At 34.1% G+C, this 14,431-nt stretch overlaps 1 protein-coding gene across 8 annotated transcripts in view; it reads right to left on the bottom strand.

The window, feature by feature from the left end:
* NOL4 (nucleolar protein 4) overlaps positions 1-14,431 on the bottom strand; it is a 422,358-nt gene that overhangs the window by 23,901 nt on the left and 384,026 nt on the right. For all 8 annotated transcript variants that reach the window (XM_037806264.1, XM_037806258.1, XM_037806256.1 and 5 more), the window contains one exon: positions 959-1,139. In XM_037806264.1, coding sequence (XP_037662192.1) covers positions 959-1,139 — 181 coding nt within the window. The remainder of the gene's footprint in view (positions 1-958; positions 1,140-14,431) is intronic.

The following is a 14,431-nucleotide window of genomic DNA, read 5'->3' as shown; positions in this document are numbered from 1 at the left end:
AAAAAATTCATTTTTATTATGAATGGGTAGAGATGAACAACTTTTCTGATATAATGAAGAATGTTGCCTTGCCTTTAATTTTCTTCTCTTATTTTAGAAGTCCTTCATTCATTGGGCTAGTACTCCTTTGTAATACAGGGTGCTAATTTTTCAGTTTGTCATTCTTCTCTTTTATTTAGGGTGGCTTTTTTGTCATGTAAAATTTGTATATGTGTGTTTATGAGTGTGGAACTAAATTCATCATGTTTTTCCATTGCTTCTAGATTTTTAAGTATAGTTAAGAAAGTTTTCTTGACACCCCAATTATAAGGAATTCAATTATGATGTTTTCCCTTAATTTACATAGGCCTTTATTTTTACTTCTACATGTCTGACTCTTTTGGAATTTCATCTGGGTATACCAGCCCCCAAATTGCTAGGAATTGATCAATCAAGAGGCAGTACCAGCTGATACTAGCACACTGCCATTAGAGCATGCTATTGTCATAGACAAGCCATTGGCTACAGGACCATGGGTTGATTCTATGTGTTATTTCATTTTATATTTTCTTAGTTATACTATCTGTGAATGTTTCCACAAGTCAGTCAAGTTCCTGGTGCCTTACATTTCCAAATCGAAAACCTCTTTGCACATTCATAAAAAGTGTCATTATTTTTGATGAATAGTATATTACAGATTTGGGAGTAGAATGTGTCACGATTTCTTTTTAATTCTTCTCTAGTTGAGATTTTTCTGCATATTAAAACAGCAATCTCTCAGTTGCTTTACAGTACTGCTGCTTTCCAGACTAGCAACAAAATAGTGGTATATTCATGTAGGGAGATCATCATTATGCATTAAATGAACTTGTTTATAGCATATTGGTGCTGATGGTTGTTGTCAATTTCTTCCCTTGGGTTTAAAACAAATTATCACCACCAAATTGACACAAAAGCAAAATCTATAATAGAGACTCACCACTACTAGAAGCGTCATTCAGATTTAGCAGTCCCCCTCCTAGCCCTCTGTAACTATGGTAACTGTAGGTCCCATTTCCGTTGATGTATAACACCTCCTGTGAGCCTGAAACAGTTGATGTTGAGAAGGTGGCTTGGGCTGCCTCTGGTTTACACTGTTTGTCAGCTGGAGCAGACTCATCCTGCAATGAGAGACAGCATTCTGTTACCAAATCACTGGGCCATTTTACCTTGAACTGGACTATCTTATGGTTATCTATGTTTCTGTATTCAGTAAAAAATATATAAATAAATAAAACCAACATTAAAAACCACAAACGCACATTTTCACATTTTAACAATTTTGCTAAAAAACTAAAAAAAAAAAGATAGCAAACTGACAATGTGGGAATATTAGAGATGGAACACTTTATAATTTCCAAATGAATTTAAAATTGCAAGAACAGAAATTATAATAGTAGGCAAAGAGACATTGCAAATGTTTAGTTTTTTGAAATCTTCCCTCCACACTCCCCTTTCTTTCTTTTTCTACTCTGCTAGGCCCATTTCATGTATCACAACTGCCTGATGATAGCCTGGATCTACTCAGTCTTTTCAGCTCCCCCCTCCCCCCTTTTTCTTATTTTAAAGTTACACTACTGTCAAAAGAACTTGCTTCAAATCTTATAACCATGTCAAATTCTGAGGAAATAAAAATTAAAATTGGCAATAAATTGTATATATTTTCAATGGTAAAACAGATTGATTGAATTTCCCTTTCAGTTGTGAATTTATAAAGGGTAAAATACATATGACACATGACTTTACTAGCAGTTTTTATCTTTTGTTTTTTTAGTAAGAAGGAATTATAAATTTCTAGTGAATTCTTAGGAGTGTTTCTGATATATTCCTAAGTACTTTGTAGCTCTTAAATTTAGAATACATGTTTAATGGGACAAATAACTTTTAAATACATAGTTTGTTTCCCCAACTACTAGAAAGAAAAGAAACATGGAGTAAGTCAGCTCTATAGATCCAGTAGTATCATTAGATAGAGAAATATTCTAAACTTTCCCAGAGCAAAACATTACCATTATCAGTCTCACACTGTTAAGTGTTTTTGCTCTTGTCCTGATTTATTCCACACTGATTATTACAGTAATCTGTGGGCCTTAGACAAAAGATCTATGTGCTTTTACGATTTCATTTCTAGGAAAGTAAGATTATAAAATAAACAGGAAAATTTCTCAATGTCAATTGAAATGAAAATATAAAAAGAAAGGATATTAAAAGGATAAAAACTGTAAACCATGAAAAATATTTAATGTCAATATAAATATATTTTCCCAGCATTGCCTGTTTTGAAAATCATACAACAAAAACGAAAGGATGCATCTGAGATATATTCATTACAAACATGAAGTGACCTAAGTTGCTTTATGGATTAGAGGGTCTGATTCTAATTCTCTCTTGCAATTTAAACCTTAGAAATCCATGGAAGAGTAAACCACCTTAGAATAATAGTTTTCCTGGGAGGAACTATGTTAGGAAAGGGATCTAGAAGTGATCAAAATTTCCTGGTGTTCCTGGCTCTACTGTTTAGATTGGGAAGTCCACAAGTTTGTCTTTTTGTTTTTTTTTCTCTTTGCTAGTAGAAGGTACAGGAAGAAGATGGGTTTGAGGTTTTTTTCTCTATAAAAGAAGGTATGGGTTCTCACAAACTTTACAACCAGTATCAGGGACTTTTAAAAAGATATTTCTATTAGATACATAGGCAAATTCGGCATGTGTTTTCTTTTGTATGTCCGATGACAGGGTAAAGGAGCTTGAATAATCTAAGATATTAAGGGTGATGTTTCTGGGGCTTTTTGTTTCTGGAAGTGTAGGTCTGAGTTAAATATTCACACTAAACACAGTCCTCCGAACCAACATTATTAATTAAGCAATATTTGTGGTAGAGAAACACAGCAACTATTAGAATAACCATCTTTTAAATGGCATCTTATAATAACAAGGTGAATGAAAACCAGTCAAACCAATGATGAGTATATCTCATACAGTATCCACCAAGTTTCTATAAAGATCCCCTGGGTTGATCTCCCATCCACAGGTGCCAACCTCCTTGACTGCCTGGGGAAAGAGCTTCTGCTATGTAGTAGAATAGAGAAATGTTTTATGTATTCATTCACTTTAAGCTTATGAGTAAAAGATGCCCCAAGGATTGATAGATGAACCTGTGATGTTTATATTGATTAATTTTGTCCATGTATATATCTTCTATTTCCTGCAATGTGGTGGGTTTCAAACTGCTCTTCATGGCAGTGTAAGCATGAAGGGAAATGTCTCCAAATCTTCCAGAGCCTATAGGGCAAGGGCACTGCAGATATGCTTTGGTGTTACGTGCTTCCTCTTTAACCCCACTGGCAGCTTGGCTTTGCTATACTTAATGCTAACAAAGTTACTGCATCTAAAGCATTTTGAAAACCACTTTGCTGAGAATTATTCTTTCTGTAAGACGTTTATCTATTGAACCCCCTAAGGAAAACAGAATATTGTATACTTCAAAGCAATTTTGAGATTCTAGAGAAAGGGCTGGCCTTAAAAGTTTCCACCACTAGTGTACCTTCCCAGTGTCTTAACTGAAATAACTTGAGCAATGTAATAAAGTTGGGTTTCTAGTTTTGGGAAATTGGTTGCTATTGCTATTCTGAAACATACCAATCCATTTTTCTATGGATGAAACAATGAAAATAAGGTACACTCATAGGAGGAGACTTTCTTATTCAAGAGTCAAAAAGGAGAATGGAGAAGGAATTGTCTGCACAATATTTTCTCTTTGATTCTTTGTATGGTAAAATAAATCTCTATTATTAAACATACTATTTCTTTTGAAATTTGCCTTAGTGTTTCTTTTTTAACTGTTATTCCAAACCACAGTAATGGAATTGAGCAGGCATATAATTAAACCCATTAATAATCAAAACAGGCCTTGTAGGGATTCATTTTAATTCAGTTACCAGTTTGCATTATTCATGTTCTTGGCAGTCCAAAGTCCACTACATGTTGCAAAATACAACATGACAATCCCAATAAAATGGGTCTGTGGTGTCTTTTGGGCACAAGTTGAACAACATTTAATTCATGTTTTTACCTTGAATGATTATTACTGGTTTCAAAGAAGGATAGGTTTTTCATAACATGAAAAAAATATCTCTTGGAGTCCCATTTTTATCTCTGTAAGCAATGAGTAATCATCATTAGTTTCAAAGTTCTTCAAGCTGACAGCTTGCCCCTGGATTCCTATGAAGATTTTTTCAAAAGAGGATGATATTAATATGTTCAAAGGCTTCATATCCAAGGGGAATGAAATGTCTGAAGTAAATACTATCCCTCAAAAAAGAGAAATTCCTATCCTAGCTTTTATGAGACAAATTTCAAAATATTTTTAAATTTCACAAAAATAAGATAGCTACAGTGATGGAATGACCTCCAGTGTGATACTATATAATGCAATGAATTGTTTTGATTCAAATTTCTTTGATTATAATGCAGAAAATATACTCATCGTGACTTCTGGCTAAATTAATGAATATATCTTTGATAAATATTCTTATGCCATAAAAATGGACTTAGAACAGTGTGTAGGTTGTAATTTCCCAGCTGCTAAAACAAATGCCATACAATGGGTTAGCTTCAATGTACTGATTCACAGTTTTGATTCTAGGAGAAGTCCTAGAAATGCTTGAAAACTTTGGCATTTTAGGGCTGGCTGCTGGTGATCCTAGACCCTTGGCTTTTCTGTTACATGGCATTGCACATGGCGGCATCTGTTCTTTTCTCATCCAGATTACATTGACTTCCATCTTAAGTCTTCTCCTCTTGGCTTCTTTCTCTGTGTCCAATTTTCTTTGCTTGTAAGGACTTTATTATATTGGCTTATGGCCCACCTTCACTCAAATCGGGCACATCTTAACTAATAACATCTTCAAAGGTCCTATTTTCAAATGGGTTCACACTCACAAGACCAGGGGTTGGGGCCTGAGCATGCCTTTTATGTGCGGCATGATTTAATCCCCCACAGAGGGCAAGATTGGGAATAGTCTGGAAGAGCTGGCAATGCTTTCCTCATGACCCTTCCATTGACGCAGTGTTTTAGATGCTTGGTTTCTACTCCTTTGGACTTTGATAGAAACTGGACAGATGGAAACTTGAGATTGCTAAACCTGATCTGGTACCTGGGCCACTCAGAATGGATTCCCAACTTATTGTGGATGCCTAAGAAATACTTTACTCATATTCCTGTGATGGACATGGATGTTTTTGGTTTTGTTTTTCCAATGAAATTTGATTGATTCCATTCTACTTTTAAGGGACAGGTTTTTTAAAAAGTGGCACAGAAAATGAGATCTTGTCCTTATCTGTCAAGAACTTTCTCTAAGACTTTACTTCCTCTAATATCTACCAAATATGCCTTATATTTTCATTATATTTTCTTTGCCTGTATGGATAATGATCAGAAAGCCCCAATAATATCTACTTCTAGATTGATGATATACCTTTTTTTTCTGTTTGCCTTTTATCTTATATTGTTATAGCATTTTGTAGTTTGCCAAGCATTCTTGCATAAGGATCAAGAATTTCCAAGGAAATTCATAAAAGATCTGATAAAACCAGAGCTCCCATTTAAAATGCTTTCCTGCCAAGGGGAAATAAATGTCTGTACTTACAGTGAATTTGCTGATTACTTAGGATGATGAGATATGATTTCTGATGCCGTCAAAACATATACTCACACACTCTGGAAGTAATTTATTTCATGTACTTCGGGACATTTTGTATAATCTCCTCCACTGGCTGGCCATACAAGTGATTAAGATGCCAATAGAATTTTGTTCTTCATTCCCAAACCCATTAAAACAAATAACAAGGAAAGCTGTCTTTTGACTAAATTGAGGTAGCCTAATGGTAAGATTTGAAGGAATGGAGAAGCTGGATTGAGTGTTTCTGACTTGAGATAGGGTGAATTTCCCCAAATCACAGTAGCATAACTCTGTTACCCAGAATTTTATCAAACTCATTGAAGAACAGGATATTAAGGTAACAAACCCTGTTTGTATAAATACTTTCACACACACACACACTCACACATACCACATGCTCACACTGTGATTTTACACACAATGATTTCAGAATCATTGGCTTAGAGAATAACACATAATAAGTATGATAGCAATAATCCCCAGCCCGACGTGTATAGACACATTATTGGCAAGAAGTAACTGAATATAGTGCCAACATCCATGTACTCTAAAACTATTCCTGATGCCCATAACATTTGATTATTAAAAATAAAAATAGTCTAAAGATTTTAAATTGCAGGTTTAAATTTAACACTATGCTATATGTTCACCAAAAAATCAAATTAAAAAAATGAATGTCTTTCTATAGGTTTCTAACAATAAATTTGGAGATCTCTGGTTATGACAAAAATGAAAATTTTAAAATAATCCTTTGGGGTTCAAAATCTGGTTGCAGATAAATATTATTTCTTCACTAATTTTATATAGGTATCTTAGTATTTTACCTTGGAAAATTCTTCCAATTTTAACAAAACTGTACCATATACCATGGCGTCTTTAAAACTGAAATTTAATGCATTTTATAAATAAATTCTCCTAATCATATAATACTATATATATATATATTTTTTTTTTTTCCTTTTCTCTCAGGTTTTATCCTTTCATTTTTTAAAATCTACATTTAGATCAACTCAAATCATCCTTGAAACTATCCTTTTATTTATAATTAGGCTCTACTGTATAAAGAACCTGTCTTCTATTTCTTCATTACCCCCTCTAAATACAACATTACTATTTGGTATGACTGTTGTAATAATCTACCAGGTGATTCCATCACAGGCCTGTCTTCAGATGTTACCTATATACTGTCATTCCCAAATTCTTACCTAAAGTCTCAGTCTCCCTTCTGGGCCCATGCTGGAATTTTCCATTACTCAGTTATTTCAAATTTAACATTTTGAAATTGAATTTATCATCCCTTTCTTTTAGATACCCCTTGAAAAATCAATTTAAAAGCAAGGCAAAACTTATTCTTTCTATTGCCAGTATTTCTTGTATAGTTAATGCATCATGTCAACCATGTTTAATTTGGACTTTTTTCTTCTTTTATACCTGGGGTTCTCTCAGTCAGTTAATAGCCAATTCCTCTCAGCCCCATCTTAGGAATGACTCTTGTTTTCCTCCCTGTAAGTAACACTCATTACCAATGACTCATAATCTCATTTGGGCTATTTTGATAACCTCCTGGCCCTCCTTCAAATTACTACTCACATTTCTCCTCAAGTTTATCTTTTTTACTCACTTAGGCTGACTCCTCTTTGAAAACTTTAGAGATTTTTTTTTTTCTTTTTGCCTAAAAACAAAGCCTAAAGCTCCTGATATCCAAAGTTCTTCAAAGTTTGAGAACAGTCTTGCCAGTCACATTTTTTGTCACTTTCCGTCATATACTCCATACTCTAGTCATACTTTAAACTGAATGAAATCCTACCAGTATTATAATACTCTGGGTCACCCAAATTGTCCTTTACATGTACCAATATATAGAAAGTTTCTCATAATTGTTGTACATGTTGTATCCTTTGATGGTGTTTGGTTTAACTTTTAAATTTATTCCCAAAACTTAGTATGTGTCTATTGTTGAATAACAAACTAATTTACTTCTTAAAAGTTTTGAAGTACTTTTTTTAAAAACTTTCATGTGAAATCAGGTGTTATGTAGATAAAGCGGGCTTTACCTGGATTTCATCAAAAGTAAGGAAAAAACACATGCAATTTCTTTTTCACACCCTTATTAACCTAAGATAAGCTCCAGATTAACAGAAAATATTTTTCTCTAAATCTCTAATATATCCTCCAGGCACCCTCATAAAAAAATTACAAGCAGCCCTACTTATTAGAAATTGTTTTATCTTTTCTCCTGTGTAAAATTACCTTTATGAAAAACGGCAAGTAAGTAAAATAGAGAGTGAAAGATATTAGGGGAGAAAAAGACTTCAACTTTATATCAATTCTCTTTTCTTAAATTGCTATAAATTAAAAGATCTTGAAACAAATATGTTACCAAAGATGGGGAAAAACATCTAGAAATAGTGCCAAGACAATTATATTCTAACAATTAGAATCTTCCAAAGCAAAAATCTAAGCATATTTATGTTAGAACCTCTTAGATATATAAACTATTAGAGTTGTAATCAAAATCTAGAACAAATAAGCATCTTTAATGTTAAACTTCGATCAAAGTAGATATTAATAGGGTTATTTGTTTTAGAACAGTTAACCATCAACTACTATGTAAGAATTCTATAAACATGGTGATGTTAGAAGGAGATCAGGGATAATACCTGCCTACTGCTTTTCTGGAGAATAATGTTGGGCAGTGTGAGGAGATCTTCATTCTATCTGCAAATTAATCAACTCTGATACATAAAGGGGTTTTATAAAAGGATTTAATTTATTTCTGATAGTAATAATACTTTGGTAATAAGGCTATATACATTTATTTTATTCCATGTATGAGAATAATCTAATTGGTTAATGCTAAATGAACTCATAGAGTTAATATTGTCCTGACTGTAAGAATTCAGTTCAAATCAAATGAAAACATTGCATACCATTTTAAAAGAGATAAATTAAAGCAGCAAATGGACTTTTTCTGTGGGATATCAGTTTTCCCGGAGTACAAGATTATGTTAAGTTTACGTTAAAAATCTGTTTGAATTTACTGTCACAAATGGCTACATAAACATAAGTCAACAGAGCTCAGGCCAAGTACTTAAAAGTGCCCATTTGAGTACTATTTATCATGGAAGTCAGTCAGACTTCTAAATACAATTCTGGGAGTTTTCACTATTGGCTTAAGAAAATTATGCTCAACTGGGAAGCAGAAATTTGAAAAATACAATTCAAGTTTTACAGAACGCTGACTATGGCAGAAAACGGACTTTTCATCTTTTCACATTTCTTCTTGAGCAGGTGACTAATAATGCTATTTCAACATTGATGTTTGGAGGTTTTTAAAGAGGGTTTCAGAATTAGAAATGGGTGTGCTAGCATGGCTCAGTGAGCAGAATGAAGAACAAAGCCCTTCCTACTGTACTTTAGACAACAGGTTCCTTTATCGCTACTTCTGATGAACATTATGCTCAATCGTGTTGTAAACATCATTCCATCTGGAATTATACCTTGCAGGAGCCATATAATTGAGATCTTAATTCCTACACATTGGAATAAAAGCTCACAAGTTATTATTATTTAATTTAAACTGCCTGTAAAAATTACCCATCCATTAGGATATTTCAAGTATATTATGAAATAGTCACACTTAGGTAATTAGAAAATGATTATTAGGGTGATGTCTGAATCACTGAGTGAGAATCTTTTTACATTAATATGAAATTAAATTTTAAAGGAAACATGCATGAGACAACATGAAATGATCTAAAATAAAAATCTAGTAATAAAGTTAAAGCACATTGTTTAAGCCTTAACATGTGGGAGTGTTAGGTGCACAAGTAAGTCAAACACTCTCTGTTAATGTTGCTCACTTGTTAATAGTGCTACTTCTGTTACATATATCTTAGTCATGTGAGGGTTCTGATTTGTCCCACAGGCTATGGGTGTAGTGTATCTAGAAAGAAGATAGATATCAGTGTTGGCATCTTTCTTCATATATCAGATATAAAATTTACAATTTTATTTCCATATTTGATGAAAAACTAATTTATTATCCAAGAAGTTGGTAATGTTTATGAGTTCCATATTCTGACTTCTTAAAAATACTCATATATAAACTCACGAATGTTACTGAACACTAATTTGCAATGTAGGAGTTTTTATCTCCTTTAAGATATTGGGCTATGTTCCTACACACCATAATGAATTTTGGTAGAAATGGTATAATAAACTTTATTTTTCTTCCTATTTTTATTCTGAGACTTCCACTTGCTCTGCATAATTTCCCTTTATAATCTTTGTATATGACTTCATCTACCACTTCTATGCCAAGGGCTGCCAAATCTAAATCTGTAATTCAAACCTTGCTCTAGGTCCACATTTTCAACCACCTACTGGACGTAACTACCTGCAAGTCCAATTCAGTATTTCTAAAATTGTACACTTTGTCTTCTCAAGCTCTCAACTCTCCAGCCATAATTTACCCTGTCTCCTGCATTCTTTGTCTTGATTAATGAAGCCACCATCTGTCCAGTCTCCTTAGCTAGAGACCTGTGCCATATTCAATAGCCCTTCACATTTTTAACACCCCATAACTGTGACCCAGCACAAAGTCTTAAGAATTCTATTTATAAATGAATTATTTAAAGAATCTTCTATCAAACACCTGCTATTTGCTATGCTAGACACTCTAGGTGCAGGGATGTGCCATCAGATAAAATGCATGATCCCTGTCCTCATGTCACCGATCATCTAGGAGTATGTTAGGAGGCTGTGCAGAAGGGAAAAAAAAGGAAATATACATGATATAAAATTAACTTTAGAAAGTGAGAACCACTAATAGTGAAATAAAACAGTGATACAAAAAATTTTGGGAGGTGTGTGTCCAAGTGTGAAAGCCTTTCTGAGAAAAATTCATAAGCAAATAATTGAATAATAAATAGACATGAAGATAGAATGGAAGTAAATTTCTGACAGAATAATAAGCTTGGTGAGGTCCAGGACAGAAAACAGACCAACAGAATCACAGTGAGGCATGCATGGCACAAGATGGGAACAGAGAGCAGGCAAGTTCTAAGTCATGCAGGGAATTGTAAGAAGTTTGAATTTTATTTTGAATGCAATGAGAAATCACTGGGTATTGTAAAGCATGGGAGTAATATGCTCTAATACTTGTGTCAAAAGAGTTATCTGTTGCTTGGTGGATAATAAATTGTAAGGGGAAGAGAGTATATAAAGAAAGAAAGAAACAAGGGAAGAGGCCCTGGAGAACACTTCTACATTATTTGTTTAGTAGAAAGGAAAGATCCATCCAGCAATGGAGACTGACAAGGGGCAGCCAGTAGAGTGGTAGAAAAATAAGGAACAAATATTTCTCAAAAACCTAGAAAGGCAAATATTTTGTTTGTAAGGTTGTAGTCAACTGTACTGAAATACTCCACTGAGTACGAGGAAGTCAGAAAATTGTCTATTGGATTAGATAATATGGAGAAAACTGGCAACTTTGACAAGAGCTGTTGTTAAGCAGTAGTAGAGTAGAAACCAGAAACTTGTATGTAGAGATAAAAACATACATATATAACCTTAAATTAACAGTTTAATGTACTGAATGTAGTTTGTATTTGATAAAATGGATTTAATTGTATTTAATAAATACTGTGTAAAATGACACTTCCCATAATTGCTATAGATGCTTATCTGCAGAGGAAGGTGGATACTATTTAAGATTCTGATAACCAGAGCGGGCAGCAGGGAAATGAGGCCCTTCCAAATCGCACCTAGGCTTACCCCTATGGCTGTTCTACATTTTATGTTGGTTTTGTAAATTAATAATAGTTATTGATAAAACACCTTGTTTACCCTTTGAGGATAAGAACTAGGCTTTGCTGTACATTTTTCTTTTGTTCTGTGCTTTGCTTCTGATATTTGAGTGACAAGATCCATGGTTATTTTCCTCTAGGCTCTTCATTTTATCCTTTTTTGAGAGAGAAGAATTCTAGTCTCCTGATTGGAGGACATATACTAGGCTGCCTACAGTTTTGGAGTTAAAAAGTACAAAGGACCTTCAGTAGACATAGATGAACTTCATTTGAATAATTTTACTTAGTCTCTCTGTTTTCGATGTATAGTTTGTGTTACTATGCCCGGTATCTTTTGCTTGGAGCCTTTTTGTCTATAATTCTATACAGAATAAATTTTCCATCTCCTACTTGGATCAGCAAAGGGGTACATCTCCTAGCAACACAGAACTGGGGAAGGGGTCTAGGGTCCAATAGCTTCTCAGATACACTTTGGAACAGTTTTTCTATTTTCATATTTATGCAACTCCACTTCCTATAATACTTTGTGCCTTCAGCTCTCAGACTTCCCACCATGTCTATGGGGATTGGGTTGTTTCTTATTGCTATCTCCCTTTAGGCAGTCGGAGAGTATATTTCCGTTTTCCAAAAATGCTTTGAAACCTCTCATCCTTTCCTGAGTCCTCTCTCAATCCCTTATCTTTATAGATCAAAATCCTCTATTTACATTTATAATCATTTTAATGGGGTTTTTGGAAGGAAACAGAGATAAACTCAAGGATTAAATTTTCCATGTCCAAAAGATAGTGCAATTTAAAACTTCAATATCTATATTAGATTAAAGGCAAGAAAAACTTTGTATATGTATAGGATTTTAAACAGCTACATTAAGTATATCTTTTTATCTTAAAACCTCAGAATTTGAAACAGTTTTGATACATGAGAATGTAAACTCCTGAAAACTATTTAATAGAGAAAATTTAAAACATGTAAATGGAAAGATTGCCCTGTTTCTACTTAATGGCAATGTGAATCATTAAACTTACAAATTAAACATTCTTAAAGTGGTTAAAAAAAAAAAAAAACAGCCCTTTGCTAAACTTACCTAATTTTCTTTGTGATAGAACTAATAAAAGGTGAATAAGGGTGATGTTGTAGACATATATCAAGGCACTAGACAATATTCTTCTTGGACAAAATAAAGAGCGGGGTGGAAGAGAGCAACAGGACGATGGTTCACATCTAATGAACCTGATGTTAGGCTCGATAGAACTAGGAGGGAGGTCTTTAAATGGCTCAAGGTTTTGCCCTAAGCCCTATGCTATTCAGTATTTAATTTAATGAAATAGATAAGCATATTGACAGAACACTGCACAAATTGGGTGATGACAAGAAACAAGGACATGAAAAAGGAGGAAGTCTAAAACAATAGAGTCAAAAGCAACAGGATCTAAAACAATACCAACACAGACTTGCATTCTATAAGATTAGAGATAAATGCACAGTTTTAAATGCAATTCTAAAATATTAACTATACACACAGAACAAAGAAATGCCTTAACATTAAGCATCCCTGAAAAAATGTGCAGGCATGATTAAATAAATTTTTTGAAATATTTATTGAGCACACATGATGTACAAGGCACTGCATATAATGAAGGATATAGAAAGAATGCCTGCTTCCAGTAAGCTTCCGTGGTAACGGGTAATGGACAATTTTGCAATTAAATATTTAACTATAATTGACATAAGTCTGACAAGGGAACATTTAATGTTATTAACAACACATATTTTTGGGTATTTAATGTAAGGATGAATTAGACAAAATGTATGCCATCTTAACATCCTTCATGTTAATGAAAGTATACAGTGCCTAGAAGGACAGAAATATTACCAAGTATTGTTTATTGGAAATTTATTATAGACTAGATATTGTGTTACTGACTGCCATGTTCTCTTAATCCCTAGAATGTCCTTATGAAATAGATATTTTTAAATGCTCACTTTACAGATTTATAAAACTGAGGCACAAAGGGCTGCCAAGTAACTTATTCAGGGACACAGAGCTGTTAAGTGTTGGAACTGAGATTTAAACCTAGAAACTCTGACTCCAGGGTATGCAAGCTTAACTTCTGTGCTATACTAAGCAAGTCAAAACCTTTTTGAGGGCCATGCTGTAAGGGAGACATAACAAACAGCCTGTCCAGATGAATAAAACAAAGTTCTGGAAGATCTCGAACCTATATTATAATGAACCTGAAGCAACTGGATATGTTTAAAGAAGAGAAGACATAGACTGATATTCATTCATCCATTTATTCATTCAACAGATTTACGTAGTGTTTACTGTATGCCTGGTACTGTTTCAGAGTAGCGAAGGAATAGCAAAAAATGCCTGCTCTCAGGCATTTATATTCTAGTAAGGAAGGCAAACAATAAACAAAATAATTAAAATATGCAATTTATAGGATAGTGACTACTAAAAATTTTATAAAAAGCATGAAATGCTGGGGGAAAGGGTTTGGAATTTTAGATGGAGTGGCCTGGAAAGACCTCACTGAGAAGGTGATTTTTGAATAAAAATCTGAGAGAAATGAAGGAGCTAGCCATAGGCAGACGGGAGGGGCTAGGGAGAAGAAAATTCTCAGCAGAAGGGGCATCAAATGCAAAAGCCATGAGATGGGTAGGGCCATGCCTGCTGTGTCAAAAACAGCAAGGAAGCCTGTGTGGCAGGAGGGAGTCGGAGAAGAAGGGAGAGAGGTAACACAGAGCCAGTTTACATAGAGCCCCTTAGGACTTTGGCCCTTACTCTGGGTGGGATGGAAAGCCACTAGAAGTTTCCAAGCAAGGAGTGACATCAACTGATATGTGTTTTAACAGGTTTATTCTGGTTGCAGGTAGCTCTTCTTCAGCCTTCAGGGCTGCACTTCTGGCCTTTTTCCATCA

The sequence above is a fragment of the Choloepus didactylus genome, chromosome 16 (assembly GCF_015220235.1).
Source record: "Choloepus didactylus isolate mChoDid1 chromosome 16, mChoDid1.pri, whole genome shotgun sequence".
NCBI classification, from domain to species: domain Eukaryota; kingdom Metazoa; phylum Chordata; class Mammalia; order Pilosa; family Megalonychidae; genus Choloepus; species Choloepus didactylus.
This window is presented reverse-complemented; position numbering and strand designations above follow the sequence as displayed.